At 38.3% G+C, this 18,380-nt stretch overlaps 3 protein-coding genes across 5 annotated transcripts; 2 read left to right on the forward strand and 1 right to left on the reverse strand.

The window, feature by feature from the left end:
• Positions 1-93: 93 nt before the first annotated feature.
• LOC110378062 (cell division cycle protein 27 homolog) lies at positions 94-4,406 on the forward strand. The gene is made up of 4 exons (XM_021337146.3): positions 94-279; positions 362-437; positions 597-744; positions 1,604-4,406. The coding sequence occupies exons 1-4, from the start codon at positions 256-258 to the stop codon at positions 3,477-3,479; spliced, it is 2,124 nt and encodes a 707-aa protein (XP_021192821.3). The 5' UTR covers positions 94-255; the 3' UTR covers positions 3,480-4,406.
• LOC110378063 (nuclear receptor coactivator 5) lies at positions 4,404-8,405 on the reverse strand. 2 transcript variants are annotated; one of them, XM_064036806.1, is made up of 8 exons: positions 8,246-8,405; positions 7,819-8,101; positions 7,389-7,519; positions 6,592-6,762; positions 5,992-6,115; positions 5,619-5,818; positions 5,210-5,382; positions 4,404-4,940 (listed from the first exon to the last, which is right to left on the reverse strand). In XM_064036806.1, the coding sequence occupies exons 1-8, from the start codon at positions 8,250-8,252 to the stop codon at positions 4,698-4,700; spliced, it is 1,332 nt and encodes a 443-aa protein (XP_063892876.1). In that variant the 5' UTR covers positions 8,253-8,405; the 3' UTR covers positions 4,404-4,697. The 2 variants fall into 2 exon arrangements, with proteins under 2 accessions (XP_063892876.1, XP_063892875.1); XM_064036805.1 differs by having other exon boundaries at positions 7,389-7,522.
• Positions 8,406-14,450: 6,045 nt separating this feature from the next.
• Positions 14,451-17,795, forward strand: LOC110378082 (mpv17-like protein 2). Of its 2 annotated transcripts, none has more exons than XM_064036918.1 (2): positions 14,451-14,674; positions 15,113-16,860. In XM_064036918.1, the coding sequence occupies exon 2, from the start codon at positions 15,126-15,128 to the stop codon at positions 15,765-15,767; it is 642 nt and encodes a 213-aa protein (XP_063892988.1). In that variant the 5' UTR covers positions 14,451-14,674; positions 15,113-15,125; the 3' UTR covers positions 15,768-16,860. The 2 variants fall into 2 exon arrangements, with proteins under 2 accessions (XP_063892988.1, XP_021192865.1); XM_021337190.3 differs by lacking the exon at positions 15,113-16,860 and adding an exon at positions 16,867-17,795 and having other exon boundaries at positions 14,453-14,674.
• Positions 17,796-18,380: the final 585 nt, after the last annotated feature.

Here is an 18,380-nt window from a genome sequence, read left to right on the forward strand (position 1 = left end):
TACAATAAAATTCACTACAGTAATTTTCTTTTCGGTGAAAATCGGAAAAGTATTTATTCCGTGGGATTTGTTTTAGCAGTTATTTTGATTACTTTACTGGCAACTTATTTATCTATCATAGACAATCAACAAAAATGAAAATGTCCGTCGTAAAAGATACGCTCTAATTTATTTTGTGACTGTTTAGTAATCGTTGCTTGCGATGTGAATATTTTGTAGTATTTACATTCTTATAAGTGCATACAATCTATCAAAATGATTGTTCAGGAACCTATACAGGTGAGTAAAAAGCAAATTTTCTAAGAACTGTCAAAGTATTTCTGTGGAGAGAGACGTTTCAATTCATTTTAAATTCCCACAGGTTATCGTTTGGGATTGTCTGAATAATTATGAATACGACAATGCTATATTTCTGGCTGAGAGACTACACGCCGAAGGTAATTAAGATACTATCTTTATATCTAATTTGTCAATTGTAATCATTGTTTAGCACCTGCATTTTATGTGCTGTTATTGATTTTTACGTAATTCTTGATTTCGAAATTAATTATGCACTTGCAATGCATTTGATGATTAACATGAAGTTTCCTTTTCAGTTGCATCGGAAGAAACTGCATTCCTGTTGGGGACTTGTTACTATAGAGCTGGAAAAATAAACGAGGCCCAATATTTGTTGCAAAACATACCATTAAGTTTACCACAGGCCAGGTTCCTATTAGCTAAATGTTTCTTGGAATTAAAATCGTAAGTGATCATTTTGAACCCATTACTCTAATCACCACTTTTTAATAAATCAACAATCTATCAAAGATAAGAGAATATGAAATGCATATTTCAAACTAGAAGTCGGAGCGGTTAGCAAAAAATTACGAGTTCTTTTCTATATCGTTGAAATGTCTTGTAAATATTTAGTTTTTGATTTCTACCATAATATGAAACAGCTAAAAATAAGGCTAAAATCAACAGGAGACTTTCTATCTAAGACCAATGATTCCTCGATAAATGAACGTTGAAGGTCAGTTGGCCACTTGCTTGGGGCACCCCAGCTTGAATGTGGTCTAGGGTTACATGTTTTCCTTTCTATAAAAGTAAACTTAACTATGTAACCCTATGTAGCTCCTACTTCTTGGAGGTCTGTACCTCCTAGAAGAGGAAAGTGTAGACAGAGATTTCACATAGGCTCCTACTAGGAGGTATACACCTCCACACTTCCATGTCTACACTTTTGTGAGTCGTGATTATTGGAGGCTGACCTTGAGCGCTTATTTTCAGAGGAACCATTGGTCCTGGGCAAAAAGTGTCTTAATTATTTCAGCCTTATATTTGGTCATTCTATATGAGACAAAACTCAAAAACTGGTCATATGAAAGAATTTTTATTTTTGTTGAAATTTTTTTAAGACCTGAGTTCTTCACACGCCATTTGCTTCACACTTATATATCATTATGATATGTACCAAACTATATTGTATGTGAACTATATTGTTCCAAATTTTGTTAAAAATCATTCAGTAGTTTTACATGGAATAGAACACGCAAACTTGAATGTTGTCTTATACTCTGTTAGTTATGTAATTATATGAATCTCATTTTGATTTTTACAGGTATAAAGATGCTGAACTTACACTTGGGAATAATCTTGATATTGTTGCATCTGAGTTTGGGGAGCAAGCTCCATATGCATTACAACTCTTGGGAAAAATTTATAATCTCACTGAAAGAAGAAGTAAAGCCGTTGAAGCTCATCGAAAAGCCCTGTCATTGAACCCATTCATGTGGAAATCCTTCGCTCAACTCTGTAACATGGGTGAGAAAGTAGATCCCCACCAAGTATTCCAAATGAATAATACTGACTTTACATTTGGTGTCACTACATTAGTGAATCTAGTCAGCAATTCTGAAAACATTTCATTTATCAATAGTAACATTCCTAACAATACTGCTATAAACACTAACGTTACACCCAACAATGTAGCTACGAGAACCCCTATGACAATGTCCACAAGCATCACGCCTGAGACTCAAGCTCCTGTGAAGAGAATGCACAGTGTGTTCAGTGGTATGGCACCCATTCCATTTTCACCCTCCTTTGGTATGCTGCCAATGGAAGAATCTCCTGTTTTGTATACACCAACCTTAACAGACTCCAACGAGCAGAAAGCCATACCTAAGATAGTAAATTCACTAAGAGCACAAATGGGGCAGTTGAAAGATGCTGTTTTTAGTCCTGCTCCTAGGTGTACCCTTGGACCAGCGCCACGGCGGTCATCCAGATTATTTAGTAATAATAATAGCAGTTACTCAGTCAAAGAAAATAATAAATCACCAAGTAGAAAATTTGTAGCTCCTAAGAGTCCATCAAGAAAAAATAAACAGCGCACAGCCAAAAATATCAAAACAAATTCAGTGGAAGCCAATGAAAGAAATAAAAATGTAGAAACAGTAACTCCAACAATCCCACCAAAGAATTCCAATGGTGTAGCTTTGTTAAATTTGATGCGAGAATTAGGGGAAGCATACAAAGCACTGGCATTCTTAGACTGCAAAAATGCTATAAAAATATTCCAAGAGACATCACCAAAGCAACTGGCTTCTCCGTGGGTTCAGACTATGATAGCAAAGGCTCATTATGAATTAGCTCAGTATGAGGCAGCAGCTAAAATTTTTGCAGAAATTAGGAAACAACATCCAAATCGTACGGAAGGAATGGACGTCTATAGTACATGTTTGTGGCATTTACAAAGAGAAGCACAGTTATCAGCATTATCTCAAGAATTAGTCGAACTGGACAGGAAAGACCCTATTGCTTGGCTCGCTGCAGGTAACTGTTTTTCACTACATAAAGAAAGAGAAACAGCATTGAAATTTTTCAAACGAGCTGTTCAGTTGAATCCAGAAGCAGCATACGCTCATGCTTTATTAGGCCATGAGTATGCAGTAGCTGAGGAGACAGACAAGGCTCTGTCAAGCTTCAGAGCGGCAGTAGCAATTGACCCGCGTAATTACGTTGCGTGGTTTGGTATAGCAACAGTGTACGCGCGCCAAGAACGTTGGAAACCTTCAGAAGTGCATATTCGTCGCGCTCTAACTATACACCCCCATTCAGGAGTATTAAGATGCCAATTAGGATTAGCACAAGCAGCTTTAGGCAAAATGGATCGCGCCCTTGCAACCTTAGAAAGGGCGGTTGCTATAGACACAGAGAATCCTTTGTGTCGCTTCCATCGAGCTTCTGTTTTATTACGTGCCGGTAGACCAGAAGATGCTTTAGCAGATCTTCACCACTTGAAGGATATTGCACCAAGAGAATCATTAGTGTATTATTTACTTGGAAAAGTTCACATTAAATTAGGTAATTCTCATTTAGCACTTATGCACTTCAGCTGGGCTACAGATTTAGATCCCAAAGGCACAGGGGGGCACATAAAAGAGGGCTTTGATCCTTCTAAACAGGAAGACCCACCAGAGAGATCAACTTAACTGATGACGAATTTTAAAGGATTTCAAGGATTGCAGAAAAGCCTACTCTGTAGTGGTTGGCAATGCAGTTGATACCTGACTGATCCCATGTAAATATCGCTCTCACCCGTCGAGCTCTTAACTGACACCAAATTCTTCCAACAAAGCTTTATGGAGTTAGATGGGTGTGTGGTGGCATTTAGTCGCTGTAGTAGTAAGGGCGAATGTGGATATGTTTATATAGAGTAAGATGTGGATATTCGTAATGTTATCCTAGTTTATTATATATATCTTGTATAGCTAATAACTTCTAGAAAGATGAAAGAATATAATTTTTAAAAAGATGATGCTTTTGAAAGTTATAAAGACTCAGAGCCTTGATCTCAATGGGATGATGTTATAAATAATAATCATATAATATAGAGCCAATTACCATTAAATGATTGAAGTTGCAAATTCTTACAATGCCATAATTATAATGAATTCCTAAAATCTAAATTCTACTAATTGTTGTCCTCATATATTTGTACATAGAAATCATGCCCTGCAGGATGAGATCTGGGGCACCGCTGGCGGGTTAATAAATATACACATCTACTAATCATGTTTACACAATGTTATACTGTGAAGGTCCCGACGGGTAGACTTTATTTTTGTGACAGAAACAGCTTTGGGTGTTAGTTTTTAGCTGGGGTCATTGAAAATACAATATGTGAACCAATAAAACATTTTTGTACTACAACTCCTTTTGAGTAAACCTGGATCTTAGTTCTTAGCATCAATATAAAACTGTTTCGTGTGTGTATGTAAATAATAACAAATTAATTATTATAGCACTGTTTGTCACTTGAAATCACCAATGGAACTGCTAGCTCTGTGGACAAATTTGTTTAGACCACCTCTAATTATGTATGAACTTAATAAATAAAATAAAACTGATGTAACTTAGGGCATGTGTTTTATTGGCAGTAAATGCTACAAAAGTGCAACCTGCAATCTTGCATCTACTGAGAAGAAAAAGCCGCCTTTGCTTAATTTTAGTTCTAAGAGATAAATCCATAAATTTTTCAATAGTAAACATTTTCTTCATAATTAAAACAGTAATTCAGTTTTTACTTGTTTTCAAATACCTATGAATATTCTATTGAATAAAATTCAGAATTATATCCACAAATATAATTTGGGCTTTTCCTTTTCAAAATTACACTTATATTATCATAGTATCTTACACTTATCAGACTAAGTAAATTTCTGTAATATTGAATCTAATGCTTTTCTGACTGTGGGGTCGTTGAGAAGTTTGTTTTGTGTGGGCGCGGGCGTGGCGGGCGCGGCCGGGGGCGATGGCTCCGTCGGGGTTATGACTTTCTTGTCATTCAGTATGCTTAGAATCCTCTGCTGGAGATCTACTTGTGTTTTGTTAGTCGGAGCTGAAGTAAGAGGCTCCCCAAGCTCTATTTTCACTTGCTGCTCTCTGCGTTCCTTGAATAATAAATTGCAAAGATATAATTTACGAAAATTTTGTTGACCAAATCTACACTAAAATAATAAAGCTGAAGAGTTTGTTTGCTGAAATGCGCCGATCTCAGGAACTACTGATCCAATTTATTTCAGTGTTAGAATGCTCATTTATCGAGGAAAGCTATAGACCACTTTTAATCCCATTACGGGCAGTAGTTCCCACTGGAACCAGGTGAAACATCTGGCAGAAGGTAGTATAGCCATAATAATCGAAGAATTTGTAGACTTACCTGTAGATACTCAATGACTTTATCGTACTGCATGACGGTGAGAGTGCGTCCGTCAGCGAGTTGTCCGAGCAGCGCGTACACCGCCTCGCGGCCGGAGGGCCCGCCTCTCTGTACCTCTTGGAAGTTGCGTGATAGCAGCTGAAGGGCATCCTCCAATGGCATGTTACGATGCTCTGGTGAGAAGGTTGTGCATTAATGGCGCATAATAATGATGATGAAAAGGTGGCCTGCATTCAGTATGTCAAATATGTTGTAGTGTAATGTTTTCACAGTAAAATTAATTGACTATGTACATGGAAAAGATCGGGGTTCCCTGTGAAATCTAGTTACCCTTGGAGTGAAAAAACAGAAATGTTTGTCACGCAAAAGCACCAGTCTACAGTAAAAGTTCGCGAAACATGAAACTCACCTTGAGGTAATCCGTGAAGTATAGTCAAGGTTAAAGATCTATTTTCCTGATTCTGTGGCATGACTAGAACGGCATAGAGACAGCCGCGCGATGCTATGTTACCAAGCACTTTGCCAATCGGGACATCTTCCATTGGAAATAAAAGGTCTACTACAATGCCTAGTCTTTTGAGACGACCTTCTATATATTCCGCATACTCTCTGAAAAGATAGTGAATAAAACGTTATTAAATTATTATTTGTTAAACAATTTTATATTGTATTTAAGTATGTTCTGATAAGCTAAAATAATTATCAAGAAAGTTGGTTCAATGACCAGATTTCAAATTATTCTAAAGAACAGTGTTTTTCTACTAATTTTACTGGACACTTACGTTAATGTTTTGGAGACGACAATAATTTCACAGTCGTTCCTCTCTGTGACGGGAAGGGCTCTGGGGTAATCCGACATCTGTTGTTGATACCGATCGTAACCACCTCGTTCCTTCCAGTCGCCGCCTTAACAAAACAGGTATTATATTATTGGTTTAATTAAGGTTTAACATGTCCTAAGCAAGTGCAAAATAATACTCAAATGAGCTCTTAAGCAACAGTTATAACAAATTGCTATCATCTGTGGAATTTGACACACTTCACATGATACCTTAGCATTTATCTGTTATTTATAAACAAAGTTTATACATTAGGAATTTAAAGACACTAGTGTAGCTTTAAAATTACTGTTAAGTACATTTCATGTTTTTACTCGATTTTAATTGACATACGCTATTTTTATCCCGGTACGGGCAGTAGTTCTAACTAGACGCAGGAGAAACCGCGGGAAAACAGTATTGGAATATTTCGAAGCAGGTAGGTCAGTATCATCAGCATCAAACAATGTATTTAAAGTAGTGCATTCATATGTATAAATGTAGTGTTTGTCAGAACTTTGGTATTTGAAATAAACTAAATGGAAATAATCATTTGAGTTTTACCTCTGCCCCCTACAACAGGAGATCTGTCGCGGAAGCCCGGCGCGCCGCGGCCGCGCACTGGGGCTCCGCGCCCACGAGCTCCACGCGGCGCCGCGCGGCCTCGCGCACCGCCGCGACCCTCCCACCCGGGCTTGCCTTGATACCCTTCCTCATACTCCTCCTCTCTGTAATCTGTTATTTACATTAAACATTGTAAAATAAATTCAAAGTAATAAAAAAAAATACAAATAATAACTAGCCAAGATATAGTGCTTTTTAAGGCTTAAGAGTGGGGAATTTAGACCAGTGGGAGGTACCAGTGCTTTGCATTAGCAGGCTAAATGCCATCCCACAAAATTTTAATATTTAATGTGTACTATGTTTTATGACTTTTTTATTACATCTTGCAGTTCAGCCTATGAGTTGGAGGTAGTGGACTGTCTAACCAGACTTTGTCTGTGAATGCCTAGAATGAAAGGCATCTATACAGTGAATGTTTTACACTTACTAATCAGTTACAATTATTTATTGTCAACTTACATGTTGCCCTTAGCATTTGCATCTAACTCCCCCTTGGTCTAATGAAGAATGTAAGCCCAAAGTTTTTATGCGCCATGTTTTAGCAACCTCAACTGTGATAAAGATTCATCTCTAAACCCATTGTATGCCAGTGCATGGTTCCATGGAGGTCACTTCACTTTATAATTAGCAACATACAGGCATTTAAGCCAGCAACATTCACTTCACCCCTTTCACAATACTCATTAGTGCAATCCTTGAGAAAGATTTTTCTTTCAATCTAGAAACATAATACTTACTTTGGTCACCAATATAATTTCCAAAATTATCATAAAGTTCCTCATTACCATCATCAGCATTCAAAGGTAGCTTGTCATTGAGGGCAACTGATGGTGGTACTTCTTGTTGTATAGCCACTTGGTCATTATGCCTACTGAAATCAGAAAGAAATACTCTAGTTATTAACAAGTACTTTATAAAGATTTTAAATAGGAGTTGTTCAAGCATTTTAATGGTCCATCTTATTTGTTTCCGAAGTAATTGTTCTTATCTATCTTTAAAGTACATTTTATGAGTACAAAAAATGTATTGATACTGTATACACATAAATTTTACCATAAACATTTGAAAATTTTACTACATAAAGAATAATTATGTAGGAGACATGGAAATTGATATCTATCTTTTAATAATATTCAACTTGCACAATAAAGTAAAGAACTAACATACCTTTTCTCAACAGTAAGGTTTGTCTGAGCAGTCTTAACATTAAGACTTTTCCCCTGGAAGATACTGCCATTGGCTTTACTGATAGCCTCTTGGGCACTTGATTCCTCTTCAAACTGTACGAAGCCAAAGTTTCTGTTTATCACAATACCATTGATTTGGCCAAATTGTATAAAGTGTTCGTACAATTCATCGATAGTTGCGCTGTCCTGTAAGCCTCCAACGTATATACGGAGATGAGATGTCGCCCGGTCTTTCATAGCATGTCTGTCTAAAGTTAATTTATCTGCAAAGAAATACTAAACACTTACAATAACTGCCAGAAGGCCCGGCGAACAATACTGTAAGCTCAGTAAACATCATATATAATATTTATGATGTATGAGCAACCAGGTTGTGTTACGATTTCAGCGACGCTACCCTTATTTACCTGCCATGTTTAGGTTTTCAATATATATTTACAGCCGTAATACTCTACTCAATACTCGGCAGTTAAACTTTGACACATATAAGATGGACTTTAATTTATCATTTAGATACTGTTAATTACATTGAAATTGAAATTAAAAAAATTAAGACGAGAAACAACATCAACTCGGTTGACTGACGGCTCTACCAAGACCATAGACAACATAAACTATGGAGGGTAGAGGTTAACAGAAAAGAAAAATCTAAAATATGAAATTTTTTGATGCCCTATATTAGTTTTAAGTTGTATATATATATAAGTTTATTTTATTTTCAATTAATGTAAATATTTTGTGAATAAATATCAATAATTTTTAAAATATGAATAGAAGAAGTGACTAATGGTATGTGCCGTCATGCCATGTAATATCTTTTGCAATTATTTATTGCTGACAACCAGTTTTTACTAAACTGTTCATGGTATTCGGAGGTGGTCTTTGTGTAATAAATTGAGTTTATATTCAATCAGAGCTTTTTAACAAAACGGTCATTTTTGGAAAAAAAATCATTATCTCTATGACATGACAGTTTTTGTTTTCTATTCTATTCTATTTTTGTATATGGCAATCCGTGTCGATGTCAATTTCGACGATTCTGCCAATGACAAGTGGGATGAGAAGCAAGAAGTGCTTTTAATTAAAATAAATTTAAAAAATATATATATGTTGATTTAAGATGGTGCTGTGGCCGATCTTGTGTAACTTAATGTGTTAGTAGGACGGCACTGAAACAAACAGAAATATATTTACATATATAAAAACAACAACAAAATGTTAGTAACACATAACATATAATATATACCACAACCATACAAACTGTGGCCTAAATATAGGCCACAATTTATAATTTAATATTGTTTTGATTAATGAACATCAACAGCATCTGGAGCAGTTCTGGACAGGAGTGGGATAGGAGGGAACGGAAGTTAGTCGGGAGAGGAATTTTAAGTTTTTGGAGACGACCATATAAATCAAAGGATGAGTTGATAGGACAATCAAAAAATATATGGTCCAGGGTACCTTCATCCAGTCCACACTCGCAGAGGGATGAATCCTGCACCCGAATTTTGCGCAGAAAGACCGGTGTACAGCAGTGACCTAACCGAATTCTGCACATGACTGAAATTACCCGTTTAGGGTATCTTTTGAAATTTGAAAACCACGGTTTTGGTTTTACAACCGGTTGAATGGCGAAATAAGAGCTACCCTTCCTTTTGCCTGAGATGTTCCACCATTCCTGCCACGAGGTCTCAAGACTCAATTTAGGGAGGTTTAGCAGGTCATGCCCTTGAAGGGAGAAGTGTGCAAGGTCAGCGGACTCAGATGAACACGCATCTTTGGCCAATGCATCGGCACATTCATTGCCCGCTATACCGCAGTGGCTAGGGATCCAGACTAAGTGTACTTCTTTCTCTTGCCTAGTGCAGGAGAAAAGGGACTTTTTAATATCCAGGACAATAGGACAATGGAGTTTAGTTCTAAAAGGATTCTGGGATATGGCTTGGAGACAGCTAAGGGAGTCAGTAAAGATAACTCCACAGCTAATCTCATGGGACTCTATAAAACGACAAGCTTCCAATAGTGCCACACACTCGCCTGTAAATACAGAAGACTCCTTCGGACATCTGAATTTCAAAATTATTTTAGAGTTCTGATAGTAAACCGCGGCTCCAGTACAGCCACCATTTGATTTGGAAGCATCCGTGAAGAACTTTTGAAACCCAATCCATCGTTCACCCAAAACCGCATTAAAGGCCGAATTTGCAGATGGGGAGTTTTTGGATATGCCAATGTTATAGAATATTTTAGGGGTAAAGCAAAGTACTTCATAAGGGTAATTAAATAAAGGAAGTCTGGGATGTGGAGCAATGGGGGATTCTAAATTTTGAAAAAACCGATATGCTTTTAGGAATAGGGGGATTTCTTTGTGTTCCCAATATTTGGAGCTGTGACAAAGAGTGTCAAGCTCTCTGAGTTTTGGGATGAGGGGGTGAGATGACTTGGGAATAACCCTGGATAGGAAACGGGAAGCGAGGTACTGACGTCTCAGGGCTAAAGGAGGTTCAGCGCATTCGACCTGCAAGGCGTTAATAGGCGACGACTTCATGCAACCTGAGATGATTCGAAGGCATTGAGACTGAATCCTATCTAAACCGGCCAAGGCACCTTTGTTGCTTGGAATCACCAAGTGTGACCCATAGTCCAGAATACTGCGGACTAAGGCATTGTAGACCAGTTTCATAGTGAAGGGATGGGCCCCCCACCAGACACCAGCGAGAGCTTTTAGGATGGAGATTGCTCTTTCGCATCTTTTGATCAAATAATTAAAGTGGTGAATCCCGGATAATTTTGAGTCTAAGAAAACGCCTAAAAATTTTGATTTGTTACCTATGGGAATATCTTGTCCTTGAATGTTAACTGAGACCTGAGGGATCAGTCGTTTTCGGGAAAAAATCACTACCGAGCTTTTTGGGGCGGATAACGAGAGACCATGGTCCAAAAGCCATGTGTGCAGAGAGTCCAGGGAGAGACAGAGAGATGAGGCAGCGTCCGTAATAGATGGATTAACTACATACAACACTAGGTCGTCAGCGTATTGTAAAAGGTGGCAGTCAGCATTAAGGCAGGAGCCAATGTCTGCTGTATACAGGTTGTATAGTAGGGGGCTTAGAACTGAGCCTTGGGGAAGGCCCTTCCACGTCTGTCTCACCTCAAATACCTCCCCCTGCACTCTGAGCATCAAAGAGCGAGACATGAGGAGTGCGCATATACATTGTACCATCTTACCCGGAATCCTCAGCTGTTGCAATTTTTGCCTGAGAACTGGAAGAAGGACGCTGTCGTATGCGGAAGAGATGTCAAGGAAAGTGGCTACAGCGGATTCATTTTTGGAAAAGGCTGTACGGATATCAGTAACCAAAATTGCCACACTGTCCATGGTGCTAAGCCCCTTTCTAAAGCCAAACTGACTACTCGGCAGTAGATCCCTAGACTCCACCAACCACTCAAGTCTATTTTTAATTAAATGTTCCAATATCTTGGCCAACACTGAGGACAAAGCAATTGGTCTAAGGCCATTCGGATCATCAGCAGACTTGCCGGGCTTCAAAAGGGGAATTACTATCTGAGCTTTCCACTGTTCAGGAACCCAACCAAATTGATAGCAATAATTTATTATTCCTAAAAAATATTTTTTTGCTTCAAAACCAAAATGAACTGCAAATGAGTACGGTATGCCGTCTATGCCTGGGGCGGAATCCCTAACATGACGTAATACCGCATCAAGTTCCTCTAACGAAAATGGTTCATTCATAGGATCATCCACAATATTTACAGGCGGGAGCAGAAGTTCTGAGGAAGAAGGAACATAGGCTGGAGCTATTTTGTCAAAAAAGGATTCAGCAGTTTCTCTCGAGATAGGGGAAGAGATAGATGGGGAGCAGCCTCGCCTGAAACGATTAATGCTCTTCCAAACTGCTGAAATGGGAGTGGAAGGGGATAGAGAAGTGCAAAACTTAACCCAACCGCGGCGTTTCTTCTTGCGAAGAAGCCGCCGAGATTGAGCTAACACTCGTCTGTACCGTATAAGATTGTCGCTATTCATCGCATCATTGTACTGTTTTTCGGCCTCTTTTCTTTCTTTAATAACCGATGTGCATTCTTGATCCCACCACGGGGGTGACGGGATTTTATTTCTGGCACAGTTGCGCAACGGAAAGGTAGAGTCTGCGCTTGAGGTAATGGCCGAGATAAAGCCATCGTAGCAGCTCTTAGCATGGCAGTGACCAGAAGAATCTTGAAAACTTGAAGTTAAATTTGGAAGCATACTAATTTTCTCCTCCAGTAAAGATGCAAACCTCGACCAATCAGGTTTGGACAAGTTGTACTTCAATAGTGGAGGAGACGTTTTCTCTAAAAAGGTTTTATTAATTAAAGTTACAACAATGGGGTAATGGTCGCTACCATGCGTCAGAGTAGTACATTCCCAATGAATTGATGCCGCCAACTCTACTGAACAGAATGTGAGGTCTACACAACTCTTTTGCTGTCCTGGAAGGGATCTACGAGTAGGGCTACCATCATTTAAGATGCAAAGGTCTAAATCATCCAAGATTTCTACTAAACCTTCCCCAAACGAATCACAACGATTGGAACCCCATCTAAAGTGGTGACAGTTGAAGTCACCCATGACGAGCACAGGTCCCACTATGTTATTCAAAATGTCCCTAATGGTGGTTAAAAACCTACGCTGAGGATGGGAAATATACACAGATAAAACAGTGATACCCTCAATTCTACACGCAACTATATTCATATCACCATCCAGAACCGGAAGAGTCAAGGTGGAGAGGGGGACACGATTATTAACAAGGAGAGCCGACCCTCCATAGCCATCAGATCTGTCACATCTGAGAATATTAAATAGTGGTATATTAAAACTGAGACTCGGGGTGAGCCAAGTCTCAGCTACAGAGCAAGCCAGAGGCTTGAACTTGTTGAGGAGGAATATGAGGTCGTGCTTTTTATGCCACACGCTCCTCACATTCCATTGAAGGAATACTTGGCGAGGCGCCATTTCTAATATTTGATAAAAGGTTAGTTAGTTGGTAGGCAACGTTGGACGGTAATTGGGTATTATTGGTGGATAGAATTGTAGAAAGAAGTTTAATAAGTATATCTATTATTGAGGAAACATTACTATCAATGAATGGGTTATTCAGAGCGCAGCCATCAGGCTGTGAAGGTGCAGGGGAGTTAATAATCTGCTGATGGGCAGCTTTATCATAAGAGGGAGATAGAGGGGCATGGGTCTTTGGCTTAAGGAAAACAGTTTTGCGGTATGACTGAGTGGGGACGGGGATAGCTTTTGCAGCATTAGCATAATTGCGAGAAGCAAGTGGGACAGATTTGCTAGCTTCAGCATATGAAAGGGACTTCTCAGCCATAACCGTCTTAATGGCCTTCTGTCTACCCAACTCGGGGCATGATTTGCTATTCGCAAAATGATTCCCCGAGCAGAGCACACAGAATGCCTCCGCCTCAGAAGTGCTGCAACCATCACCAGGGTGATCATGGCCGCACTTACTGCAGCGAGGCTTGGACCGACACACTAGTTCCACATGACCAAACCTGCAGCACTTACGGCACTGGATGGTGGGATAAACATATTGCTGAACCGGAAGGGAGGTGTAACAGCAAAATACTCTTTGAGGTAATACTTGGCCATCAAAGGTAAGTACACATGTCTCTGTTGCCTTGAATACAGTCACTCCATCAATAACTACTTTCCTGCTTATGCGACGAACTTTCAGGATTTCACCACAACCTGAAGGGACCTGCAAGTATTTTTGGGCTTCCTCTTCATTTAAATCTGTGGGAACACCAGTCACAACACCCATCCTAGTTATATTAAAAGTGGGGATAGAGGCAACATAGCAGTTCTTATGTAAAATGCTGTTGATGATAAATGAGTTTGCATCCTGAGGGGATTTAAACTCTACAGACACACGGTTCCTACCAACTTTTTTAACACCATCACGGACAACATTAGTAATGTTATGTTTTTGTAGGAATATTCCGAAAGTAACAGGGTGTAGAGAGGTACCGGCGTTAGGCTGGGGCTCCAATCGAGAGACATGAACGATAAAAGGTGCCTTATCAGTAGCAGAGTACCTGCTGCGGCCAACTAGGTTTCTTTGTTGTTTCGATGGCGGGGTTGACACGCCAATGTTGGCATCATCTCCGGAGCGTTTCCTGGTATTCGAGGTTGATAGGGTCTGGGAGTCCGCGATGCTGCAAGCAACATCAGCGAGTTGGGATAGCGGATAGTTGGGGGAAAGTGGAGCATATGCAGAGATGTCGGGAGGATCGGGATCGGGGGGTTTATTTTGATCCATTATGCTTGTAAAAAACTGGTTAGTTACCGAAATAACAACACACCACTGGTAACAAACACAAAGACAACACACAAACACAAAACTAAGTCACAAAAGTTCACCAAAACACTTAAAACAGCTGAAAATTCTAGGCACACGTGCTAACCAAAGACACTCTGTGGCGAGAATCGTCTTAATCAGTTTTTGTTTTCGGTTTTCGTAAATTCTTCCCTCCATACCATTGATCGACTGAGTTGACAGTGACAGTAGGCAGACTGACAGCGTTAATTATGACACCTGACAGCATGGTTTTTGGGTGATATCGGGGAATGTTTGAATTGTCGAGGTTAAGAATCTATGAGGTTAGGATTTATCAGGAAATTCTATCAATTTTATATTTGCATTATTACATAATGTTGTGTTGTAATAAATAAAATTATACATAATAACGTACGATTTATTGATAGTACGATTTTTATTTGAAGTAAAGCCTCATCGTTAAGTTAAATTATTAATGTAAGTACATTTTTATAATATAATTTCATGTAAACAGATTCACTTACATTGCTATAATATAAGAAATTAAAAATACTCCTGTTCCATACTTTAATGATCTTTAATAATTTGTAACTAATTCTTATTAACCACATAAATAATTTTAAGAATATTAATAAAACTAACAGTACCTAATCTATCTCGTATTACGTAAATTTTGTACGTAAAATTGAGCAGCAGTGTTTCTTTTACGTAGCTATTGAGTGTAAGGTGCAATCCACATTGATCACCTGGGTGATTTGTATCTGAAATGAATAAATTCCGCTAATTTTGTTGTATTGAATAGCACAGGTGAACAGGGTTGTATAAATCGACTAAGATGTCACAGGCCCCTTGACAGCAAAATATTGTTGGCAAACAGATATTTCCCAAACTTATAAATTAACTGATTTGTTTTAGATGATTGTCTATTATGACGCCAAGAAGATTATTTACCCAAGTCTTAATCACATACAGAAATGCTGTAGACAAGGCTTTTAGTCGCAAGTATCTGTTGTACACCAATATCTTGATATCAATGGGTATATCAACCTGTGGAGATTTGCTAGCACAGTCTTATGAAGTCCATGAAAGATCTATTGAGTGGTATGACTTTAGTCGCACTGCTCAAATGGCATTTTCTGGCAGCACAGCAGGTGTTATATGTCATCATTGGTACATTGTATTAGATAAAGTTATTATTGGCAGAACATTACATATGGCTATAAAGAAATTGCTTATGGATCAGTTAATATGTTCTCCTATAGTTATTTTGTCATTCTTTGCCACAGTAGCCATATTTGAAGATGATCCGTTTGCAAATTTCACTGAAGAAGTTCATGATAAATTTTGGATATTATATAAAGCTGAATGGGTAGTGTGGCCACCTGCGCAATTATTTAACTTTTACTTTCTGCCAACCAGGTTTAGAGTAGCTTATGATAACACAATATCTTTGGGATATGATATGTTTACTTCTCATGTTAAGCATTCAAAAAGACATGAAAAGGAAAAAACTCAGAAAAAAGAAAACTTACCCACCAAAGAGCCATGTAAAAACAAAATGCAAGTCTGAAATAAGAGTTTTTACTTTTTTATACACGTTTTGTAAGAGCTTTTATGATTTTATATACCTAATTTATTAATAATAAATTGATATGCTATAAAACAGTTTTATTTTTTTAACTTACTAAAAGTTCAACTAGTTAATGAAATCAATGCAATGATAACTCTGTGGACTATATAGATAGGACTGCTTGCTACTACTTTACACCATAGTGAACATTAGATTGAAATGTTCACTTTCTAATATGAAAACAACTTGCAACAGACTGTTATCCCAGAAATTATTGTTCAACTTTGTGTAAGTAGTGTAGGCTATTTAGGAACCAGTATCAGTGAGCTATGTCTTTTGAATGCCAAGAAAAGGGTATATTGTTTGAATGGCTAGAAGAAAGTTGGGAAAGTTGGGTTGGATCTGTAAAAGTGGCACCAGCTGGCGGTTACTGATGGAACTAACTTGAGTCGCCATTCTACAAAGTAATTTTTGGTGTTACCAGTTCAAATATGTAGTCCGCGCCACAATTCATCTACCATAGACGCAATGCTAGTGCCTATGCCGTGCCTAGTTATTACAAGCAAAAATAGTTCGTAATTTTTCGGCCGGACTTGAGTCATCTGTCGTAGCGTGAACTCTGCCTTTGTGTAGGTATAGTAATTATAATACCAGCAATATAGACCGGCATGAATGTAGCTGATTAGGCAACTAATGTTGGTCAACTTTGCCGAATTTTAAAGAAAAAGAGGGGTTATTTAAGGACGGGACGGAAAACAAAATTTTGGAAATATCGTTTCATACAAAATGTATAGGAAAGCGCATGTGTTGCGGAGGTATTATCTATTCACGTATGCAGTGGCCCGCAGAAGCAAACAAAATTATTCTTGAATTCATAAATTAATAAAACCTTTTTATAACGGGTGGTTGTATTACCGACCTCTGTAGAGGTAAAATAGCTGTCAAAATAACTGGCCACCTGTAAATCAGTAGGATTATCTGCAGACCATAATATCTGAAAGCCTCGATGCTCGCGGTCTATTGCCTGCGCTGACACCACGTCATGTTAGCAAATAAGTAATAGTTTGCTCAAAAATCATAACAATGTTTTTATTTACAGATAATGAAAGTACTAAGCACGACATGGAGAAATCTAACTGCAAATGTACGGAGAAGTACTTCAGTGCCACAGTTCAGAAGATTTCTTAATATTGCATTCAGTGATAAATTTCTATTTTGTACAAATATTACTATATCAATAGGACTATCATCAGTAGGCGATCTAATGGAACAAAGTTATGAAATATTTATCAAAGAACAAACTCATTACGATTTAAAGAGATGCTCGCACATGGCATTCTCTGGTGCTGCAGTGGGTGTGTTGTGTCATCATTGGTATAAAATTTTAGATAAGTTTTTAGTGGGCAAAACTGTGGACATGGTTATAAAGAAGTTGGTCCTTGATCAGTTCATATTTTCGCCGGTCATGATAGTCACACTTTTTGGAAGTTTAGCTCTGTTCGAAGAGCACCCCCTTGAAAATTTCAAGGATGAAGTGAAAGATAAGTTCGTGAAACTATATCGTGCGGAGTGGATGGTGTGGCCACCTGCACAAGTCATCAATTTCTACTTTCTGCCGACAAAGTACAGAGTGCTATACGACAACACGATATCATTAGGATATGATGTCTACACTTCTCAAGTCAAACATTCTAAACCAGCGAAAACTGCAGCGAAAGAAACGGCAAACATGATCACTCATGCATCTTGACAAAGGTTTTTAATAGGATGTATTGAAATGTATTAGTAAATTCATGTTGATTAGTTTTATAATGGCACTTATTGTCAATTTGTCGTCACTCCGTTTTGGTGTGGTACGTCCTCTCAGAGTTTTCAAGTACCTCGACATAAGCTATGCTGTGATAAAACGTTTACCTACGTACAAAAATAGGTGTATTCTTAATGTAATCTGTAACATTTGTAATATATTTTTTTTATGTATTTATTGAATGCGAAATAAGTATTTGACATAAAAATTTATACAGAATACCTGATATACTTTTATTTAAAACACACCTACTTCGCTAATTATCCTATAATGCCTAATCTATCTCCTTTGTGATCCTAACTGGGAAGGTATAGGTACTACACATTGTTACGCAAGGTTGTGTCCTGGCTCCCGCATTGTTTGCATTATATTTCGCAGTTGTAGTCCGGGAAGTATTGACTTCTTCTCCTGAAGGAGTTCGTATTCGTTATCGAACTGACGGCAAACTTTTCAATCTGAATAGACTCAAGGCGACCACAAAGGTGTCCTATGCACATATACAGGACATTATGTATGCAGATGACCTCTGTTTCGTGGCTGAATCCCCTGAAGTCCTGCAACAGCTAGTCACGAACCTTCACAAGCAGTGCTGTATATTTGGTCTAAAAATCAGCATCAAAAAGACAGAAGTGATCACGGACGTCAAGAACTGACCATTATGCTTGGTGAAGATGTGCTGAAGCAGGTCGATAAATTTCGATATTTGGGGAGCATTATAACATCAAAGTGCGACCTTGACGCCGAAATCAATAGCAGAATTGGTGCTGCAGCCACTGCTTTCGGCAAATTCGACAAGAAGGTCTTCA

Source organism: Helicoverpa armigera, chromosome 11, assembly GCF_030705265.1.
Source record: "Helicoverpa armigera isolate CAAS_96S chromosome 11, ASM3070526v1, whole genome shotgun sequence".
Classification (NCBI taxonomy): Eukaryota; Metazoa; Arthropoda; class Insecta; order Lepidoptera; family Noctuidae; genus Helicoverpa; species Helicoverpa armigera.

Bases quoted from the DNA above. Each gene is read 5' to 3' on its own strand.
- LOC110378082 (XM_021337190.3), top strand. From the start codon at position 16,870: ATGAAAGTACTAAGCACGACATGGAGAAATCTAACTGCAAATGTACGG.
- LOC110378063 (XM_064036805.1), bottom strand. The intron at 6,116-6,591 runs GTAAAACTCAAA...TGTTTTGTTAAG, and splicing joins TCCTGTTGTAGGGGGCAGAG to GCGGCGACTGGAAGGAACGA. The intron at 5,819-5,991 runs GTAAGTGTCCAG...CTATCTTTTCAG, and splicing joins GTCGTCTCCAAAACATTAAC to AGAGTATGCGGAATATATAG.
- LOC110378062 (XM_021337146.3), top strand. From the start codon at position 256: ATGATTGTTCAGGAACCTATACAG. The intron at 280-361 runs GTGAGTAAAAAG...AAATTCCCACAG, and splicing joins TTGTTCAGGAACCTATACAG to GTTATCGTTTGGGATTGTCT. The intron at 438-596 runs GTAATTAAGATA...TTTCCTTTTCAG, and splicing joins TGAGAGACTACACGCCGAAG to TTGCATCGGAAGAAACTGCA.